This window comes from Ascaphus truei, chromosome 10 (assembly GCF_040206685.1).
Source record: "Ascaphus truei isolate aAscTru1 chromosome 10, aAscTru1.hap1, whole genome shotgun sequence".
NCBI classification, from domain to species: Eukaryota; Metazoa; Chordata; class Amphibia; order Anura; family Ascaphidae; genus Ascaphus; species Ascaphus truei.
Genome location: NC_134492.1, coordinates 38,922,479 through 38,945,171, shown reverse-complemented (window position 1 = coordinate 38,945,171; position 22,693 = coordinate 38,922,479). Strand labels below are relative to the sequence as shown.

At 44.6% G+C, this 22,693-nt stretch overlaps 1 protein-coding gene across 2 annotated transcripts in view; it reads left to right on the top strand.

The window, feature by feature from the left end:
• Positions 1–1,797: 1,797 nt before the first annotated feature.
• KLHL20 (kelch like family member 20) overlaps positions 1,798–22,693 on the top strand; it is a 39,607-nt gene continuing 18,711 nt past the window's right edge. The window contains exons 1-5 of one of the 2 annotated variants that reach the window (XM_075616691.1): positions 1,798–2,013; positions 14,662–15,235; positions 18,906–19,064; positions 20,491–20,585; positions 21,037–21,152. In XM_075616691.1, coding sequence (XP_075472806.1) covers positions 1,991–2,013; positions 14,662–15,235; positions 18,906–19,064; positions 20,491–20,585; positions 21,037–21,152 — 967 coding nt within the window. In that variant the 5' untranslated portion in view covers positions 1,798–1,990. Of the gene's footprint in view, positions 2,014–9,859; positions 9,934–14,661; positions 15,236–18,905; positions 19,065–20,490; positions 20,586–21,036; positions 21,153–22,693 lie in introns of those variants that run through there. The other variant, XM_075616692.1, reaches the window with a different exon arrangement.

Below are 22,693 nucleotides of genomic sequence, written 5' to 3'. Positions count from 1 at the left end.
TGGCTTATTTTGGTTATTATACCTGTATTTGAGCGCTTCAGCTATTTTCCACAGATCAAGGAATCCACACTGATCTTCCAGGATCTGTGGCTGCAATCCTCTTTACGAGTTTAGACATTGGTTAAACATCACTTTGGCCTTTTGAGCTTCACATGGAAGCCCCTCAACATACTGGCAGCAGCGATTTTTCTCTGTTTCTTTGCAGTATTTGTGTCAAACGAACAATTTAATCTGCAGATTGTAGGCGACAAGTATTCACAGTTGATTTTTGATTCCCTTTTCTTCCGAATGTAACGCCTTAAACCAGGGGCAGATTTATCAGGACCCTGGACAGAAAGAGTGTGGCTACGGCTACCAAAAGTGGAGCAGTATCCAAGAACCCATTTAATGTGCACTCGCTTAAAGTAGTAGTAATTGTATATTGTCAGAGTAGACCTAGGCTAGCTTAGGCTGCGCTTATAGCGCCCGCGACGGCGATGCGCCGTCGCAACAAAACAATTGACTCTGTCACCAGCGCTTATAGTAAGAGCGACGTCGCAACCAAACATTTGAAGCGGGGTAAATTTGATTTTTTTTTTTTTTTTTTTTTTTTTTTTTTGTTTACAGTCTGTCGCCACATGTGACTGTCTGTAAACCAATCAATGACCCGGGTCGCCAGCGACGTCACTGAAAGTTAAATTATAACTTTCGCTAGTGGCAACGGGTGATGTCATCGGTCGTCGCCGGCACTGTAAGCGCGGCCTTGGGGTATTACACTGTTGTGGCCAAATACAGTACCTATGTTCCCCTTCGCACATGTTGATATTGGTGATGTGGTAGTTTTCTAAAAAAAAAAACTTAATAGAAATTGTTTATAAAATAAATGGGGACAAAAAGGCACAAGAACACTGTACATATAAATAAGAAGTGGTAAGCTACTTGCTGAGTGCCTGAATGGCAGTCTATTAGTGTTATCTGTGGCAATAACAGATTCCACTATCGGACCTGTGTGTCAGACAGGTTCACGTTGGTTTTACATGTGATGCCCGGCCGACCTGGTTGTTTGTAGTGAACAAAAGTCATTTTTGTTTGAGATGCTTTCACAGCAGTCTTTCTACCTCTAATTCAGTCTGTGTGAGCATGTTGGTATATAATGGGGATGCTGCATGTTTAAAAGACAATTGATGGACAAAACATTGCAAATGTGACTGCCAAGGAGATCCTTGTATGTGGATGACGTGTTTCAAGACATTGTTTGCTGAACTACACGCTGGAACTAATAGAAGGTGAAGAGTTTGGAAAGGTAGCATTGTGATTTCAAATGTTAAGCTGTTAGTGTTCAGGTATTTGTTTTTGTTTAAAGAATTTACCTTTCTTGGGGTCTTGGTTTCAACATAAAATATCTCAAAGCTGATGTGCATGAGGCATAGGTAAAACAATGAAATGTTAATTCGCAGAGGCACGGTGGCTGCATTGATTATTTTTTCATTTTTTTGGGGGCTTTAGGGACCTTGTAATGACACTATCACTCATGACATTTGCAAACATGCACATACTCAGTTTTATATAACTCAGGCGGCTTTGTGGAAATACTTTTTTTCTTGTTTAGCACACTAATGAATTTGGCTAGGTGGAAAAAAAGAATATAGACACAGTGAGCTGCTGTGCCGAAGAGCTTACAATCTAGTTTGGGTACCGGAAGTAAAAGGGTTGGAGCCAGAAAAGGGCCACCCACTACAGTCCAATTGTGTTAATAACGTCTGTTTCTTCTTCCTTCTCACACATAGTGAAGTGCTTAGCACCCAACACTGATTAAGTATCTACATGCCTCTACTTTCAGATGCAGGAAGACTCGCTGTTTCTGTCATCCCAGTGGATCATGGGCAAAACAGAGCTGAGAGCCGATGTGTGAAAGCAGAATTCTGGTCCCAGTTACACGCTTAGTCCAAAAACTCCATGCTTCTCTCTCGTCAATTGCTAAATTTGGCATGAAGGATTCTCTTCCCTGTGCATGGACAGAAAGCCAATGCGTAGGTAAGTGCTGCAGGTTCTGAGGCCTTTGTAGCCGTATAATCGATTAGATTAAAGTTGCAGACGGATTAAGACTAAATACTTAAGTGGATTCTGCAGGAACTAGCCAGCTATGCAGAGAGTACATCGCATTGCTGGCCTCACCCACCCAAGGGCCACATACAATCCACACCTTCTGAGAGTCTCTGTACAAAATATTGTAGTAATTGAATGTTCTAAAGAGATTGACACTATGAAATGTATAGTAATATATGGTATAGTAGTAACTTAATTAGAAATGGAACCACAAAAAAAACAGTTTTACAATAACACTTTGCACAGACTGTGGTGTGACCTCTTGTGGGTTGTAATGTTGAGTACACATGAAGTGTGAGGTTTTGAAAACTCTATACTTTTACCTATGGTGAATTTTCGTATTGGTCTATTAAAAGTTAGCACACCCACAATGAACTAATTGAAATGTGCTGATACTGTAGACTTTGTAACTATTTAGCCAAACATGTTAGTTTTATTTGCAATACTATTTAAAACATAGTACAGTTATTTTGAACGTGTGTTTTTTTTTTTTTGTGCTTTCTGTTGTACTTAGCACAGATATTCCTTGGATGGGATGGACAAATGGACTTTGCATTTGTTCTCACGTAGATAAGTGTTCACTTCTGTAACGTGCCTAGCTCTTGTGATTATATTTGCAAATAAATAAAAATTGGCTGTTTGCCACTAAAGGAGATTTAGAAAATCAAATCTCTAACTGTTAGACTCCCCCCCCCCCCACGTTCAATTATCTAATTGGACTAAACTTTGATCAATATGGTTGTGAAGGAGTTTACATCCCAGACTAGAAAACCTACTAGTGCTCTGGGGAAAACTGATCCTTAGTTAGGCAGCTTGAAGTATCCGCTGCCTGTGATGCCAAACAACCTGTTGGCAACGGATTTCAAGCGCTGCGGGTTGGACACACACTGCAGTGGGGAGAGCGGTTCTATGAGACAGGTATCAGTACGTGTCCACAGAAACCAATGTTGTTTCAAGACAATATTCAACGCTATATATTAGCCTGCCCAGTATAGTCGGGAATCTAATGTGTTTAGTTCTCACTGAGAGCAAGGATTTTTCTGTTTGTTTAAATTGGCATCCACAAGACACTTTAAACTGTACTCCAAGTCTTTATGACCACTTTTTTTATACCGTGACATCTGGCTTGCCATCCTTACCAGTAGTTCCCAATGAGCTAGCATGGTCTGGCAACACTGCAATGTGAGTAACATACAATATGGCAAGCCAACTCCATGGTATCTTGGTCCATACCAAATGAATTCCAGAAGGGGCCACAAACCAGGCTTCTTTATACAGTATTTACAGGCTTGCCAGATCATTTGGAATGTACAAGGCTACTCCGAAAATGTCATGCAGCCGGGGACTGAGCACATCAGCCACAAGAAGGCCAGGTACTGAAGTGGGATCTTCTCTGCCTTACTAGTTGAACTCATTGGTCTAGTTCAGTGCATGATACCTGATTCGTCCTGCCCCTGTGAGAATGGAGAGAGTTAATGAACATTTGTTGTATGTGTATCAATTGACACTTTCCACTCTTCTTGTTATAGCACAGAGTGGGTTATTCATTAAAATGCCATAGTGTTGATCGGGGCACTATTTCACGGAAATCCCAGGACATACTTGAAAACGAGAGGTAACTCTCAATGTATTACTTCCTGGTAAAACATTTTTATAAAGAAATAAAATAAATAAACTCCCATTAGAGCCAATGGGTGTTTTCTATGGGATAGTGCCCTGAACTATTTTGGTTTACTGAATAACCCCCAGAGAGCAAGAGGAAGTCAGAGGAAGATGAATTGGACTTAATACAGTGGAAGAAATATAAAAGGACACTGTATACAATTGGTAGTTTAGGACCTGCTGATAGGGTTTACCTTGACATGGTTGCACGCTTGAAATGTTTTAGCCAGAGGATTGAACTAAATGACCCATACTTATGAGAAGAAAAACATATAGTAATTAGCTGATGTGTCATATTGGATGTGCATTGGGGCTTTTTGTCTATTCCGTAACCAAGACAACCAAATGGTTTAAAAAGTCTTCCTTTGTCTCTCTGGCGCCACCCCACAAGCAGCTACAGTGCCGGCAAAGCGATTGTTGGGTACGCCAACGCGTCATGAGTGACATCATCTGAGGGTCCGGTATTACCAGGGGAGAAACAGCGTACCTGTAGGGCCTTCTCCCTCTGGTATCCGGTTATACGCCGCCATAGCAGTGAGGCTTTTTGGGTCTAACTGCTACTTGCAGCACTCTGTTTTGTTTGGTTCTTAGCAAACCGCTTTTTGGGCATTTTTTGATCTTGCCTTAAATGGGTTGCTGTGGGGCACAGAGCTAAGCTACAATTATATATGTAATTTGCACTGTTTATAGTTCTGTCACATCTTCCTACTTACAGGAGGTTTTTGTGTTGTCTGCCTGTTTTTTTTTTTTTTTTTTTTTAATGTTATTTTTTAACTTTTTGTGATATACTGTATATATTATATAATATATAATATAATTTTTTTTTTTGTATAATAAAATGTGTTATTTTGCATTATCCCACATATCTTGTGTAGATTTCATTTACAGATATATCTGCTTGTTTATAGGGTCTTCTTTGTGTCTCTGTGTGTCTCAATTATATATGTACTAGCTGATAAACCCGGCGTTGCCCGTGATTTCTGGGGCGGGGGGCGTGGAGGGGCGGGGAAGGGCAGGGAGGGGGGAGAGGCGGGAAAGGGCAGGGAGGGGGGAGAGGGGGCGAAGGGCAGGGAGGGGGGAGAGGGGGCGAAGGGCAGGGAGGGGGGAGAGGGGGCGAAGGGCAGGGAGGGGGGAGAGGGGGCGAAGGGCAGGGAGGGGGGAGAGGGGGCGAAGGGCAGGGAGGGGGGAGAGGGGGCGAAGGGCAGGGAGGGGGGAGAGGGGGCGAAGGGCAGGGAGGGGGGAGAGGGGGCGAAGGGCAGGGAGGGGGGAGAGGGGGCGAAGGGCAGGGAGGGGGGAGAGGGGGCGAAGGGCAGGGAGGGGGGAGAGGGGGCGAAGGGCAGGGAGGGGGGAGAGGGGGCGAAGGGCAGGGAGGGGGGAGAGGGGGCGAAGGGCAGGGAGGGGGGAGAGGGGGCGAAGGGCAGGGAGGGGGGAGAGGGGGCGAAGGGCAGGGAGGGGGGAGAGGGGGCGAAGGGCAGGGAGGGGGGAGAGGGGGCGAAGGGCAGGGAGGGGGGAGGGGGGAGCGAAGGGCAGGGAGTGTGGGGAGGGGGGAGCGAAGGGCAGGGAGTGTGGGGATGGGGGCGAAGGGCAGGGAGTGTGGGGATGGGGGCAAAGGGCAGGGAGTGTGGGGATGGGGGCAAAGGGCAGGGAGTGTGGGGATGGGGGCAAAGGGCAGGGAGTGTGGGGATGGGGGCAAAGGGCAGGGAGTGTGGGGATGGGGGCAAAGGGCAGGGAGTGTGGGGATGGGGGCGAAGGGCAGGCAGGGTGGGGGCAAAGGGCAGGGCCGGGGGGGTGAAGGGCAGGGCCGGGGGGGGTGAAGGGCCGGGCCGGGGGGTGAAGGGCCGGGGGTGGGGGGGTGAAGGGCCGGGGTGGTTGAAAGATCCCTTCCCGCGCGGTTACTTACCTCGCACCGGGCCGTGCTCCTCCTCCTCGGGTTCCTTGGCGGTCTCCGTTCCCCCCGGCGAGGCAGAGCTGAGATGCTCAGGTGAGGAGGTGGTGTGGGCCCGTACAGCTCCCGACTGTGAGAGCCGGAGCAGCGCTCGCGGGGATGGTGAGCTAGGGGCGCGGCCTCTAGGCCTGAAGGTGAGAGCGGCGAGAGCGTGCTCTGGGGGGGGGGGGGGGGGAAGCGGTCTGTGGGCGGGAGCACCGGGAGAGAGGGTGAGCACCGGGAGAGAGGGTGATGTTTGTCAGGTCCCGCGGAGTGGTGATAGGGGGGGTTCCGTTGTTGCGGGCCAGCCGCCGGGAAGGGCGGGGGGGGTCAAGGCCGGGCAGCCGTTGAGGAGGGCGGGGGGGTGAGAGGTTGGATGGGCGAGGGGGGTGGGGTGTGTGTGTCCGTGTCCTTCACTTCACCTCATGTGCGGGGGCGGGCGGGCCAAGGGAGCAATGTTATTGGCCTGGCTCAAGGTCCAATGGGATTGCCGCTAGGGACACAGGGAGGGACACAGGGAGACACATACAGACATAGAAACATAAGACGCTTTCACAAATATATAGTAAGATGTATGTGTATTCACTATAGATTTTGTTACAAACTATCAGTAGCAAATGTATAGTCTCCATAAGGGATTGATTAACCCTTTTTCACTTCCACCTAGCAACTACACTTTAAACAATAACCCAGCAGGCAATCTCTATAGGTCAATCTGTGACACCTGCTTATTTAAGGGATTGGTGTATTTTGCTTACATCTATTTCTGTGGTTCATTCATAGACAGACTTACCTGGGGCTTGATTAAGGCTACAAATACAGTAGTTACAATCCATTCTATAGCCACCTAGTGTACTGTATGATCCAGCAGCTAATATTGAAGCAGATCTATGATGCATTTAGCACCCATTTTATACTTGGAGGTAATTCATCTGGTTATTACTGTAGTGAGTAGGGCTCCTTAAGGCTAATTGACATCCCTCATTATCTGACACACAGTAGCAAGCCAGCTGACTGTGTTTGTTCTTACACCCCTCCTGGATTACACTCTAAACAGCCTTCATTGTATCTACCAATACAATAAGCATCTCTAGGGTTGGATTGTTATAATATTTCACTACCTTCACCCTAGGTGTATTACCCACACCGTTGACCCTCATTTTTTACTCGATCATATATTTTATTTTTAGTATATTTGTAAATAAACTACCTTTTTTTAAATTGCGTCTGTCCAAATAAACTACCTTTTTTAAATCGCGTCTGTCCTTCTCTACACTGATACCTTGGGAAATATATAGTATCATTTTTTTTTGTCTGGCATAGTAAATGTGAATTTATCACAGGAGCCTGGTGTGCCCATCTCAGCTTAATCCACGGTGCTGTATCTTGAATTAATAGATTTATAATATACATCATAGGAGTGCACCTACCAATAGGATTCTTTCTACCTCCTATGTGCTGCATGTATCTGTATTCAATCCTAGGTAGCACCCGATTCTCCTTTACCCACCACAGTTTGAGCGAGTTTGCCCAGTTGGTTTATTCAGATAAATTAGGCTGGGTCCATGGTGACCATGCGCTCGCTGTGCGCGTGACGTCAAGCGTGTTTTGTGGCCAGGCTAGACGCGATGGAGAGGCGTGTCTGGGGTTCGTGGCCATGACGTCACGGAGCTGGTTCGCCCTCATTTGGCGAACCGTTCACGTGACCTGGCTGTCGTGCCGTGGAATAAAATATATTTGATTACTCGCGCGCCGCAAGCATGTGTGTTCTATGGGTGCGATCGTTGCCTTAAGCATTGTGATCGCGCCGCGCGCGCACTCATCCGCACGGTCTCGCTGACCATGGACGCGGCCTTAGGCCCTTTGAATTGCTTCTGCCATTAAGGTAGAGCAAGTTTCCTCCAAACTCCCTGGAGCGATTGACCCAGATCAGTGTTTTGGCCAGTGCAAAAAAAAAAAGAAAAGCCAGGCTTCCTTTAAACCAAGGCATAGAAGGGATTTGTTATGTGCCGTCGGAGGAGCCGGGGAAAGGATGTTGTGTAAATTAGTCGAGCAGAGGGAATCGTACAAGGGAACAGGGAAGTGATGACTATAGGCAGAGTCTGGGGGAAGAGGGGGACAGAGAATGACAGCTGGGTGTTCAAATGTGGTATCAGCGAGGCAGCTGGGGAGGCTGAAAGCCACAGAACCAACCCAACTCTGCTATATTTGGAAGGGAGATGGGGAGGATGATGAGGCTGGGATAGGGAGTTGCTGAGTAAGTCTTCAAAGATGCCATCCCACATAGCTGGCCCAAAAACCCCCACTTATTGTAAGCAAGTTGCCAATCTAATTGGCTTCCGTAAAGAAATCTAACTTCTATGCTAAAAGCAAAGATTTGACTATTTTTTTTTCTTCTTGAAAATGAGTGACTAATTGCATATTATAGGGCATTCAAAGTTGTACTAGGGTACACAGCGTGCAGAAATCCCATACGGTGCACACCACTGCAAAAACGAGTGTAAAGTTGGCAGTATTAAAATCAAATTTTAATAGGCATAATTAAAATACATGTATTGCAGAGAGGAGCGGCTGCTCGCATGCAGTTCAGCATTATTTCAACTGCATCTGTATCCACTGAATCTGCAGCCTAGCATCAATGACTCAAACTACTGGGGAGATGTGCTGAGCATTCGGGCTCTAACCCAAGCTGCCCCCACACATTTCTGCTTGATAATAAAAGCTACTCTCTGCTCTGTAATACATTTATTATAATTATGCCTATTAAAATTTGATTTGAATACTGACAACTTTACACTCGTATTTGCGGCGTGCACTGTATGGGATTTCTGCACGCGCTGTACACCCAAATACAGCTTTGAATATCTTTTGATATTTCGGAGGTAGCACCCCCATATCTGTTAAAATTCTGTGAGTTAGAGGGAGGTTACCCTCCATCGATTTGACATGTTATAGGGCCCTCTAAATGGGAGAGTGTTGTCAATGAAGTTTATTTTATTTGTATTTTTTTGTGTGTGCTATTATTAACTAACCTGTCCTTATCATGGAGCGAAAGATAAGAGGATGGAGGAAAGGGTGTCTCTAGCAGTGAAAACTCTTGCTGATCACACACTCAGACAAGAGGGAGCAGCCAAAGGAAATCAAACCCCTCAGCAATGTTTACAAAATAACTTTGATGATTTAAAATACTTATATGGGTGTTGAATTGTGGTAAAAAAAAAAAAAAAAGTAAACTAGGTGTATCTTCCTTAAACCTGTCACTGCCACTAGCGGGGAGCAAAATAGCGTCCTACCAGCTTCCAATGAAGTAGGTTCTGAATCACACGAGCTGAATCCCTTTTGGGAGACTACCTGCCTGATATAACTGGGAGGCTGGAGGCTATGTGATGTAGCATAGTATATACATATTATATGCATATGTCACCATTTTTTAATCCTGCGATTTACCACTGTGTGAATGCATTGACTGTCTCTCCGAGCACTTGTGCTGATCTCAGTGATACAGTGGTTCTATTAACCAACCCTTTTGGGGGCTATTTATCTGTCCTTACACCTGCGCTCCCCTTATATATCTCTTTATCTTTTGCTTCTGTTTGGGGGTCCCTGAAAGACCCTGGGGGTTGAGCAGCAGACACTGGGCTCCGAAGTAGTGCATTGATATCGGGGTGCACGCAGGTGTCCTGTATCACGGTAGTATCAAAACTGGTTACTTTTATATTTTCATTGGTTAGAGAGAGCGCCGGAGTTATTTCCGTCACTAACCCTTATTGAAGAGACCTTTGTTATGCAGAGCTCTTTAGCAGAACTAACGACTTGAACACTGTTCTTGTGCTACTGAAGGGATAAATATTTTTGGAAATTGGGGACCAGGCCCGCTAATGCCTCCTTTTTTTTTTTTTTTTTTTTAAATTTAGCCAATCTCCTTGAAAAACCTAGTTCATTATAAAATATATATATTTTATAATGAAACGCGCTGTAATTTCAGGAAGAGCCACAACCTACCCCTCCCGCCCCCTATATAAAATGCATTTAAATGATTTCTCCCAAGCCAAGGGTTGAGACCAGGTGCTAAGCCCCTGCATGCTAGCCCCAGATCCCGTTTCACCTTGCAGCTGTTCCATTAATGAAATGAGAGCCAGAGAGAGCAGCCAGTTAAACCTTCCTGTGCCTTCCCTCTCACTCCTGCAGATCGCAGCAGCAACTCCTTGCAGAGTCAGATGCTGAAAAGAGAGGGACAGACCGATGCCAGATCTCATAGCCTGGTAAAGGGACTCATTGCCTCGGGAGGGGTTGGGCACATGGCTACAGGGAAGAACCTAGTTAGACAATGAATATAAGGCTACATAGTGGACGTCATTTATATTGTCAATAGCAGAAGTGAGGCCAAAGGATTTTAATGGCCTGATTAGGAAAAGGGTGTGCGATTTGCAGGAGGAGAAGCAGTAGTTCTCTGGCATCCCTTTTCTCAGCAATTCTCAGTTTGATTTGGGGCGGTGTATATGCCAATGTTCAGGGGGAACCTGCATTGCATCTCCCAATGTGTTTATGTACTGTATCTTACAGCAGGGCTTTACGGGAAGTGAAGCAGGACTTGGAATCTGGAGACCTGCCTTTGCCACCTACACTTGGGGATCTTCGTCAACCTCAGGAGCTATTCGTTAAAGAGATCGTGTTGGCCATTCAGCTCAATGGCTGATTATGCACTGTCAAAAATTACTTTCAGGGAGGAATGACCTGATCTGCTGTTGGGGCAGGGATATTGCACCTGTGCTGGAGGCTTTATCTGTCCTGTTCTTTTTTTGGGGACATGTAACATTGTTTACATGATTTTGTACTGGGGAGCAAACAATCTGGTAACTTGGAGCCTCCTTCACAGATCTATCATTAGTCCCATGGGTCTGAGCGTTAAGACCTGTCTAAGCATCGCAATAGAAAACCTAGTGCTCTAATATGCAAAGTCAAATATGAGAAGGTGTAAGGTTGATGAGCAGAAAAGAGGGTGGTTTTAGTTCAAAGGATTGTTGGATATCTAATTTAAAAAAAAAATAGTGTGCGTCTGTGGTCCTGCGGTGCACAATGAGAAAGTCCAGGTATAATCTGTGGGGGTCCGTACACCCCGAGCCTATTTCAAATGTCAGAGAGATCAATCGGGTACGAGGTCTAGATCAATTGCAGCTGTTTGTTACCTGGGGCAAGTCACTCTCAGGCACTAGCTTTTAAGACGTTTGTAATTCAGGGGTTTGCTTTACCTTTACTATATACAGAACCCTTTTATAAGTAAGCATGTCATTACCCAGAGGCCCCTGCTGCAGTGGATGCACTGTATTCTATGTGATTATGGGGTGAGGCAGGTTTGGAGGAACAGTCTGTGACATGTGAAAGTCCTCCATAAGTGTCCTTTGTCATACCTGTATGGTGGAGAGTTTGTCCCGTTCTTACTCACCAGAACTTGTTTGTGCACCTATATTCCGAACGGCATCCCCTTCAATTAGCTGTCTATTTAATGGGAAGGTGAATTTCAATGACAGAATATTCAAAAATACCAGAGTGGGCTATAAATAAGGAGGAATTGTTCTCAACATGTAGGCGACTGGTTGTTCCAGCTATAATCAGTACATTTGAATAAAGAACTTAGGAGACTTCAAAAGCTCTGTGCATTATGGAGAACTCTCACGTTCCCCAAAATGGTATAGCAGTCTGCATCTGTCTCTGAGTCTAAAGCACTGACTTTTCTGCCTGGCACACACAATCGATTTTAAAGCTCTGTATTTGTTGGCGAAGATTGTGCTGGCTAAGCACTTCTCTTCTCGAGATCTGCTTACATGATTTCTCTAATTAGAGTTGGTATTTGCCTCTACTGCGTGTTTCCATATTCAACAAGCACTCTTAGCCCCCCCCCGCCCCCCCACTCTGTCTCATTAATGCATGCTAGTGATAGTTCCCTTCAGAGGACCTCACAGATCTTGGCTTCTTTCCAACCTCCCTCTTCCTTCCCCAGAGCAAGCTGTCGCTCAATTCTGTAGTACAAGAGGTCTGGTGGTCAGAGATAAATACTTTAGGAATCCAAACTCTGGGGGTGCTTGCCTGTTATGGGTCTTGGTGGTTAGGGCCATTGCCTTTTTTGGAATGTGGAAACTATTCTTATTTCTCTGGGCTTCATGTACTAGAAATTAAATTGGGGTAAGGATCCATTATGCAGGGGGTTGGGGGAAAAGTGTGTGTGTGTGTGTTAACTTATTCTGCAGTTTATTGGGATTGCTATACAGAGACATCAAGCACAGCTTGCTATAAAAGCATTCTACCAAATGAACAGACCGTTACAAATGGGAATGAATCCCTGCTCACAGGTGCGAAAAAGTGAAGGTCAATTAGAGGCCAGTATTTGATTCCCTGCTGCGCCAGGTCGTTTGTGAGGTGTGATCTGATGAGGATGGGCTGGCTCATGAAGGTCTAGGGAAGAGTAAGGAGTTCTCTCTCTAACCATCTACTCTGTTTACTTTCTTAATTAAACGAGGGGGAAGGGAAGAAAGCTCTTGCTACAGTCTACTGTATTGGGGTGTGACGGTGGCAGGGGCAGATATATAGAACTAGAGGTACAAACATACACCGTGTGTAACTTATATAATTAAATAAAGATATACACTAGTGCTCTCTCTGATCCACAGAACCGTAGTTTGTTTAAAGTGTCCTGTTGTGGATGTTGCCCTATGAAAGGCAAAACAGTATTACCTGGGGTAAGGTAGTGTAGATAACTGTGGTAGTAAGATAGCAGTGCAGCATATATACAACTGGCTGTTTGGCTGGTAACCTGCTATATTGTCAGGAGATATTTTTATACATTATTCTAGATCCTGTGTGCTGCACGGCCATCCTATTACCATCAGGTGACCACTGTCCTTATCAGTACACCTACTACCCACTCATCTGGGCTGTGGGGTTTAAGGCTATCTCCATAGGTGTTCCTGTACCTATTAAGGCTTACTCCTGTATATATGGATTAGATAAAAAGTATTATTGGCAATTTAGACACAGGAATACACATTATATGTTCTAGTCATCGGTAATTATTAATTGGTTATATATATATATAATTATACTTCAAAAATACTTCTTATACTTCATATAGACCGTTGCTAGTTTGCTCAGTTTATCTGGTGGTTAGACTTCACTAGTCTGTAATAAAGAGATCATAACCTTGGTCAACAAGCCCTCTATGACCGTCTTAGCGGTCTCGATGCAGCAACTATAGATAAGTAAACTTGAGCCACAGAATATACCCTATATAGGATCACCATTGGATCCTAGCTATATACTCTAATTCAGACCAGATTTACGTGTACCAATATATTAGGCACAGTCGGCGCATGTTAGACTGTAAGCTCCTCGGGGAAGGGACTCCTCTTCCTTAATGTCTAAAGCACTTATTCCAATGTAGAAAGTAGCTGAAGCGCTCAAATGCAGGTGTACTGAACAAAAATAAGCCAAACCACTAAACCAGGGTACTAATAAATAACATAGTACTTAAAGTGTAATAGTATGGGTACTATCCTCCTGAAGGTAGATGGTACAAGCCCACTCACCCTCAGTCTCAGTCTCAGTCCTTGAAAAAGAACGCTGTGACGTTCGAAACGCGTTGGATGGGTCTTTTGTCACATTAAGTGCCCTTTTAATTATTTTCTGTTTTGGGTCCTTCCTGCTCCGTTTGTGCTGGTGCGCTTTTGGTCTCCTTTTTCCTGTAAAGCACTTATTCCCATGATCTGTTATTTATATTATCTGTTATTTATTTGATTACCACGTGTATTACTGGTGTGAAGCGCTATGTACATTAATTGCGCTATATAAATAAAGACATACAATACAATCTATTCTGAGCTTACCATTTAGCTTCCCCATACACAGTTTTATCTACACTACCTGCACCTTACCCCAGGCAATACTGTTTTCCCTCCCATAGGGTAACATCCATCGCAGGACACTTAAAACAAACTACAGTACTGTTCTGTGGATTAGAGAGAGCACGAGTATCTACCTTTTATTTAATTATATAGGTTACACGCGGTATGTTTTTACCTCTAGTTTGTCCAATATAATTTTATTATAGGGGACCATTAAAGGTTACATTTTAATAATTCTAACCCATCTCCATCAATTGAGTGCTGGTTTCAAACGGGCTTCTGTCTCTTGTCTAGGCTAGTTCTGTTCCCTGTTTACAGTGTTACCTGTAGTTTAATACCGGTGTAGGGTCCTCTGCATTGCTGCAGTGGTTAGTGTTTTTTTTGTTTGTTTTTTAAACATTTTTTAGCCCTCTTGTTTTTAACGCCTGTTTTTGGTTTACGCACAGAACATGAGCTGATTGTGGGCAGTAAGCTCTTCACTTGTCCAGAGCTGTAAATTGTTGCATTTGCATCTTTATGGAGAAGCAAAGCTGCTTCCTTTCAATCTTCACCCACTGAACAGAGAGAGGGGATGCTTGGCATTCACCACAAAGCATGTCACAGCTCGTTAAAAGGAGGCTACATAAGTGGCTTCTTGCCCGCAATGAATAGGAGAATCTGATTGGGAACCAGTGTCTGATGTGTTCTGTAGACAAAGATATGCCTAACATGTAGTATAATAGCACACACTAATTCTCTCTTAGTATGGCACCATGAGGTGGATTGAGCGAGCCAGTGATTTAGTGGGAAAGATGGATTCAATAGACCTCTTTCTTTCTCTTGTTAGAAATGGAGTCGGCTAACCATCTCTGCTTGCTGCGGGAGGAATAAAATCAATAGGCCATAGGTATCCTCTGCTCGTGTATTGTTACCTTGGTGTAAATTGTATAGATTTGGCGTTTACTGTTAAACGGCGGGATAGGCCAAGTTACTCTGTCACTATGAAGGGGCAGACTTGGCTGTCTTTTTTAGGTCCGCTTTTGAGACCGTGGACTGCGCGGGGACAGATTCAATCTTTGTGATTTATGTGCTCTTATTTCCTGTTTCTACCCTCAGGTGTCTCAGTACTCGCCCAGGTGAGACGGGTATGGACGTGACGAACCGTTGCACCCTGGGAGACCCCAACAAGCTGCCAGAGGGGGTCCCTCAGCCGGCCCGCATGCCTTATGTCTCCGACAAACACCCCCGGCAGACCCTGGAGGTCATCAACCTCCTGCGCAAGCACAGGGAGCTCTGCGACGTGGTGCTTGTGGTTGGTGCCAAGAAGATCTATGCCCACCGAGTCATCCTGTCGGCCTGCAGCCCTTACTTCCGGGCCATGTTCACTGGCGAGCTGGCTGAGAGCCGCCAGACAGAGGTAGTGATCCGAGACATTGACGAACGCGCCATGGAACTTTTGATCGACTTCTCATACACCTCGCAGATCACCGTGGAGGAGGGTAACGTACAGACCCTGCTGCCAGCCGCCTGCCTGCTCCAGCTTGCCGAGATCCAGGAAGCCTGCTGCGAATTCCTCAAGAGGCAGCTTGACCCATCCAACTGCCTGGGCATCCGAGCCTTTGCCGACACTCACTCGTGCCGAGAGCTGCTGAGGATTGCAGACAAGTTTACCCAGCATAACTTCCAGGAGGTAGGAGGGAGGGGAGTGGGGATGCAAAGTCTGAAGGATTTCTGGAGGGGAGCTTTTTCCAGCAGCTGTTTGTTTGATGTCTTTGCTGAAGGACAGAAGTGAGGTGTGATGACAGCTAAAGGACACACCCCCATCACACACAAACGCACGTTACACTTAAGCACCACAATCTGGTCTACTATTCCTGTACTGATCCCCTTATCCACACACACAACTTTCATCATACCTTCCATTTAGTACTAGATCTTTGTACATTAACCCTTCACTGCTGGAGTGAGAACAGAGCAATGTGTTGATGGGACACTCCAATAGCAAACTTGGTTTATGTCCAGCATTATTTAAATCCCTGCCCTCTCCTGTGTCCCAGGTGGGTTTTCATTCTAAAACTCAGTGTGTGTGTGTGTGTGTGTGTGTGTCTACATATGGTAATCTATTTAGAGATCAAATCAAACTCTGCTTCTGATAGGCGCGTTCCAATTCACATGCTATTTCAGGACTGACTGCAGCCTGGGAAGGTGCAAGCAATTATGGGGACCCTTTGGCTACTGGTAACTATTTTGGGGGATCAGCTGGGTTTGTGTTCTGTCAAATATTTTAGCGACTTTCTAAGCCTCTTTGTCGTAATTCATTTTCTATCAACAAATTTGTTCTAGCCAGCACAAGCATTCTCTTGTATACTGAATGCATTTAATGTGACGAACGGTAATAATTCCAGCATATGATGGTAGGACCTGTGTATGGAGATCAGAGGTGCCTTGTATGGCATGTGCACTTCATGTTATCTATCTATCATAATGACACGATAGCCAAATCGGTTATTTAATGCGAGAGCCAATGTCCAGATTTCTGTTTACAGCCAAAAGAAAACAAAAACATTTCTTAATGTGAACATTTATCCTTAATTCATTTTTGAATGAAGTGTGTGTGTGTGTGTGTGTGTGTGTGTGTGTGTGTGTGTGTGTGTGTGTGTGTGTGTGTGTGTGTGTGTGTGTGTCATGACTTATTTAAAGTTTAAAAATATGACTTGTTTAGGGCCGGCATTTTAGTGGAAATATACTTCTTCTTGGGATTTTAGTCTAACAGAAAAATAAGAAATACATGCGTAGTTATCAGGTATAACGAAGTAACTTTTTGTTTTCTTTCATCTCTCTCTGGAATACCTGGAGCATTTGCTTTCCCCCCCCACTTGTGTATAAAATAAACATTGAAGTTGTTACTAACTTCCTGTTCACTGAATGTGTTTTGTTTAATGCTTCAAGTGACCCTCTTCAGATAGAACTGTGTGAGCCTGCATGCTCTAGAAAGCCCACGTAGCTGGTTGTCTTGTATAGATGCATGGACTATATACATTGATATCCGTAGGGTGACCTTTTTAAAGTGGTTCAGTGATTGGAGTGTTTTTGTTGAAGACCTTCGTTTGGCTACTTTTATGTCTTTTGCAGGTTTTCCTCCCCAGCTCCCTGACCCTACAACCCCACATCATCTTTCAAAGTGTAGGGTGACTCCTTCAGTTGCTGCTGTCTGCTAGGAGTGGGAAGCCAGGGCCCATATGATTCTTGCGGAGTCCTCCGATTATGTTGGGTTTTGTTTTAATCCTTTCAGTGCTGGAAGGGACGTAAACGTGTTGCCAAGCCGTGTATTACCAGCTCATGCAGCACTGACGGGATTAAATGTCTGTTATAGATGCATTTTAAGGAGTGTTTTTTTCCTTTAATTCCGCCTTTAATATAAAACGTACAGTGACAAACTTCACTGGTTTAAATGAATGCAGGACAGATGGACGTAAAAATAGAGAACCGTTCATCCATTGATCTTCCTTTTTTAATTTATTTTTTGTCATTTGTGGTATTTGCAGTATTTATTCCACTTGTTGTTAATTGGAATTACTTAATCCAGTAGTTAAAGTGGGTGAGAAATGGGATTCAATAAACCTGTCCCAATCCCTCTACATACAGCGTCATCTCATTATAAATCCGTTTGATGGTTTGGAGTTCCTTTCCACACATTAGTCCTGCGATCTGTATGAATACTTGCATAGACCTTATTCTAGGAAACGAATGGCAAAATGCAATGTGGCACAGAACCAAGACACATACGTGCAGAGTTGCACAGATCCACAGTGTCTATTCAGTGTGTGTACCACCGGACTAGGTGGCTGACATGCTAGAACTAGTTCCGGTATGGTACGATGTGGCTTACTGACTCATACACTGATTTGTTGTTTCAATGATCACATACCCATAGAGGAGGAGTTTTCAAGTCCTCAGGACCCTCTTGTCAGGTTTTCAGGATATCCCTGCTTCAGCACAGGTGGCTCAGTCTTCAACTGAGCCACCTGTGCTGAAGCTGGGATAGTCTTAAATCCTGACCTGTTGGGGGTCTTGAGGACTGGAGTTGAGAACATCTGCCATAGAGCACATCTGGCCTTGAACTTGTTTACATAGCAGTGTATACCTTTTAGCACCTGGTCAAATATTTAACGTTTCAAGGCTCCACAAGTTGCGAACATTGCTCGGGCTTTAGAAAGCAGTATGTGGGCTAGGTTTAACTCTATATCTGCCGGATTAAGTTGGACAGCGGAGTTGTGCGCGGTCTTGTGAATTGTCACGTTCTTTCATGTAACCTTTCAGAATATTGGGATTGGATTCTAAAAACGTAATGATCAATAAATGGTATGTTGCCACGTGGATAAATTGCACAAAATCCATTGTCAATAGACCCTTTTCTTACATTATATTTAAAGAGGTTTTTTTTCCCCATAATAAGTTTTCAACCCATCATACCTTGCACCCTTGTAACACTCGCTTGAAGGAGGAACCTTAGTGCTACTGCAAGCTAGCAATTCCCTTGTAACGTGAGTTAGCCATTAAACATCTAATCTTTACCCTACATTTTGTTATTAATGAGAAACGGTCTTTGCATTTCACTCTTGTGATGTCAGAATTTTGAGTGGCTGGCTGCTGTCTGTGATGCCATAGATGTCAATAACTGGGTGCTTGCCTGCTAGTAAGATGATATGATATATTAGAGCAGGGGTGGCCAACCTTTTTTTCCAGGCAAGCCAATAAATGAGCATGTTTTTGTTTGGGCAGTCCACTGTCCCACTGCCTCCTCCCCTCCCCCCATCTTGCTCAATCCTCCCCGTACCTCACCCATTTTACCCTGGGGGGGGGGGGCGGGGTCTGCAGTTGAGGACAGCTGGGGCTCGGCTACGCACAGAGGCTCCAGTGGCAGGAGGAGGATACCAGTGGAGTTCCCGCCCCTCCTGGAGTGGCTAATCCCCTGAGTATCTTCACACGGGCCATTCCAAATGCTGTTGTGGGACATGGGCTTGCCACCCCTGTATTAGAGCATATTCTATTGGTACAGAAAAAAATAAGTGTGTTGTGACATCATAAATTGCTTGGATTCTATGAAAGCCCGCGTGCCTGCTTCTTCTTATTCGTTGGACTCTATGAAAGCCCACCAGAGACCCATGAAGGCACCAAAGCAAAAGATTTGGTTGCTGCCTTGTGATTGACGCCTATCTGATATTGTGTGTCGTTACGGCCACTCGAGTCGCCTACTGCGACGTATCCTGAATTTTTTTTATTTTTTATGCCGCCTCCTAGCAATGCCAATGGAAGTCGGCTATGTAGTCGTATCCTGTCTCACTGGCTGTTTTCCCCAGGTAATGGAAAGCGAGGAGTTCATGCTCCTCCCAGCCAATCAGCTGATAGACATCATATCCAGCGATGAGCTGAATGTGCGCAGTGAAGAGCAAGTGTTCAACGCTGTTATGGCGTGGGTCAAATACAGCATCCAGGAGAGGAGGCCACAGTTGCCACAGGTAAGGTGTTCTCATCTGGGGGAACCTTTTTGTTCTATTGGATATCTATCTATATCTCACATCAAAGAAGGTCTTGGGATTGAATGTACAAGCTGGAGGGTTCAGGTGTCACCTTTTGCAGGTAGTTCATTAAGGTGGAATTCTGCCAAATTGGCTTCCTCACGGAATCTCCTGTTCAAGTCGATGGGAGTTTTCCCGCGGTGCAGCCTTCACAAATTACCCCCACGGTCTTCCTGTGCAGCATTTTTACTGCTGTGTTGCTCTTCGAAAAATGTTGGTGTTCCCTCTGGAAGCGAAGGGATAAATAACATGATTCTAGTTTACTTGTCCTTCAAAACCTCCAAAAGACAAGAGCACTGGCAATATACCACTATGATACCACCTCCCGATTGTAGCTGCTTAAAAGCCTCTAAAATATCATTTATAAAATGCTCCCGTATTTAAAGCCTTGGTATAAATGCAAGTTATCCTCTTACCAGGTAACTTGTCAATTATGCTATTAGAAAAGTATGATGAGGCTCTCCCTATTTCTAGAGAAACAAAAACAGCGCAACCGCAATAGTGAAGTATATCAAGATAATTTATCTAAATCGAAAAGGTAAGTATTCAGCGTACATCAGGAAAATAGCACATGTGCGATGTACGGATTAACACATTTGTTACCACACGGTGAGACAAGCTGGAACGCGACCCTGTGGTAGGTAGTCACTGCCGATGTCAAGACGTCATCACAGCTCCTCGAGGATGGTAGTCGGCTACACAAGAGGTCCGTCTGAGGGTGTGCGTCACTTCCGGGGAACTCCCCTCCGGTAGTGGCCTGAGCCCCGAGTAGTTACTTCCAAGGATACAAGCTAGTTCAGCTTGGGTCTTGCGCGTGCATCAGTGGCGCAATGTTAGTCCATAAGACCCAGATCCAGCAATAACACGTGACTACCAGTAAACACTCAGTGCGTAATAGCAGCTGCACAGTCTCGGCTCATAGAAAAATATAGCCGCTCCTCCACGGTGTATCACAAATTGAATAGCTTTTAGAACATGCAGGCATGAAATCTACCATAGATTAAAATACAAAATAATTATATAATTAGGGGTAACGAGCTACTCCCACCTGATACGGCTGCATACGCACTACAAAGCCACATATGGTTATTGTATGTTACAATTTACTATTTTATACACGGTTGTTAAAGGTGTGCAATATTGCACTTTATTCACTGAAACACTGGTTTGTTTATACACTATTGTAGGATATAGTTGTGCACTGTATTTTCTTTTTTCACTTGTCTCCCTATTTCTGTCTTCTCTTCCATATTCTTTACTGAGGCTCAAATGTGTGCACCATCTTCTTGTGTAACCCCTACTATGGCAAAGTGGTCCGTATGCACTTTGAAACAAGCACCTGTCTCCCTTTCTCCTTCTCTGCCAGGTCCTGCAGCATGTCCGCTTGCCACTGCTGAGTCCCAAATTTTTGGTGGGGACAGTGGGGTCTGATCCGCTGATTAAAAGCGATGAGGAGTGCAGGTACAATATAAGGAGGGTTTCTTTCTCTCAGCCTCCCTGTGCACTTCTGCCGACCAGATTCTTGATCACTTCAGTAAACTCACCAGGAGGTGACTGAATTTATAACAGATGTCGGCTGTTTTTCTTCCTGCACACATCACTGGAGCATCCCAACATATAGGTGTCATCCTCTATAATGTGCTCTTCCTCTAAAGCACTAAACGTGAAGCTTTCTGTATCCCTATACAGATCCCTGATGCTTCCACAGTGGATGTGATGGGCTGAGTATCTTTGAGTGTAGAGTTTTTTTGTGGCAGACTCCATATCACGGCCCCATTCCTTCTGCTGTCCTGCCCTAGAAATGATGGGCACTGTATACCAAAACTCATCGCTAATGCGGTCTACCAGAAGATGTGACAATTTCTTTGTTTGTACAGTGGAGGTGACATAAATATGTTCACTTTCCCCACAGGGACTTAGTGGATGAAGCCAAGAACTACCTTTTGCTGCCTCAGGAGCGACCACTAATGCAGGGTCCGAGGACGCGGCCGCGCAAGCCAATCCGCTGTGGGGAGGTGCTGTTTGCAGGTGCAGTATGCAATATTCAGTTGGGCTGGTGTGGACCTGGTACACAAGCACGTCAACTCTGTTAAGGGGTCTGAACATGTCAATAAGAAGCCTCGTTACGCTGTGAGAGGTTTATATTCTATTTTTTTAGTTCTTTGGGCGCTAATTTGTACAATAAGCCGACAGATCCCAATACCCTCCTGCGTGCAAACATTTTCCGTTCTGTATCACTTAAAGTTGCAGACCAAGCAATATACTACATGTGTTTTATTTAAATAAATCCGTTCTGTATGTGAAAATACTTGGGAGTATTTTTTTTTTCTTAAACGACTGAATTACATTTTTTTATGTATTATAATGTAACAAGCCTTTTTTGTTTCTATAGTAAGCATTTACAAAGTCCCAAATACTGAGTCGATACTCCTGCAGCAATTTAGTGAACCCCCGAGCCGAATCTTCGCCGATCGATCACAGAACAGATCGATCAGCAACTTGGCTAATTACTTATCATTGTGTGAATTGTGTTGATGCGCATATTAAAGGGAAAGAAAAACAAATTAAACGGCAGCTTGGACTGCTGCTTTAAGAAAGGGCTACCCTTTTCTCAGAGTAACTGAGACCAATACAAATCGGGAATTAGCTCTTAAAGAATTAGGAAATGTGGGGATGTGCTTTATTCAAAGAGGGTATGGATGACCTATGAGAAGTTTGTGACATTTTGCAGGTGTTGGATTTTGAACTATAAGACCCCCAAAACAGATCAGCAAAATACTAATTAATATGATGCAGCTGTGCACACATAAACCAGCAAGGGAGGGGTTAAAGCTTGATTGCAGAATAGGGTTGTTGTTTTTTTGTTTTGTTTTTCAAATAAATTTGTATTGAGTTTTACAGCATATGCTAAGTGAAAACCTTATTGTAGGCATTAGACACAGTTGTACAGGATCAACTCTACACATCTATATTCAACATTCCATATTTCCACTAATCAGGTGATACATAGGAGTGATCTTTGTGCTCCAAGCAACCGAGCCATACCATTGCTGCCTATTAAACGTAAACAGGGGGGAATAGGGTTAGTTTGAAGAAGGTCAGCAAGATTATTTTAACAAGCTACAGACAAATACAGCTGCAGGGAACAATGAAGAATTGAATAAGGTCTATAGACAGCTGACCTTCCCCGAAGATAAGACGTTTGCAACATGTTTACCTCGACAAACCCCAAGTCTGCTAAACGCATCCAAGTACCATTCCCTATACTAAGCCACAGAAGGGAGGTAACAGGAAAATGCTGACCAGAAGATACAGCTACGGTGGGGGGAAGTGGAGTATGCATGATGTAAGAATGAAGTACAAATACTGATTCCTTCAGGTATACAATCCAGTGTTTAAGGAGAAATCAGTTACCTTGCCCAGGTGTTTGCTCTCTTCACGCTGAGGCAACACTACTATTATCCTAATTATTTGCTGTGCTAACAACCGAAATTTAGTTTGAGAAACGTCTCCGTGTTGAAAACGCCTTCTGTCAGCCGGCCAGCAAGATGGATCAAGTGACCAGCACA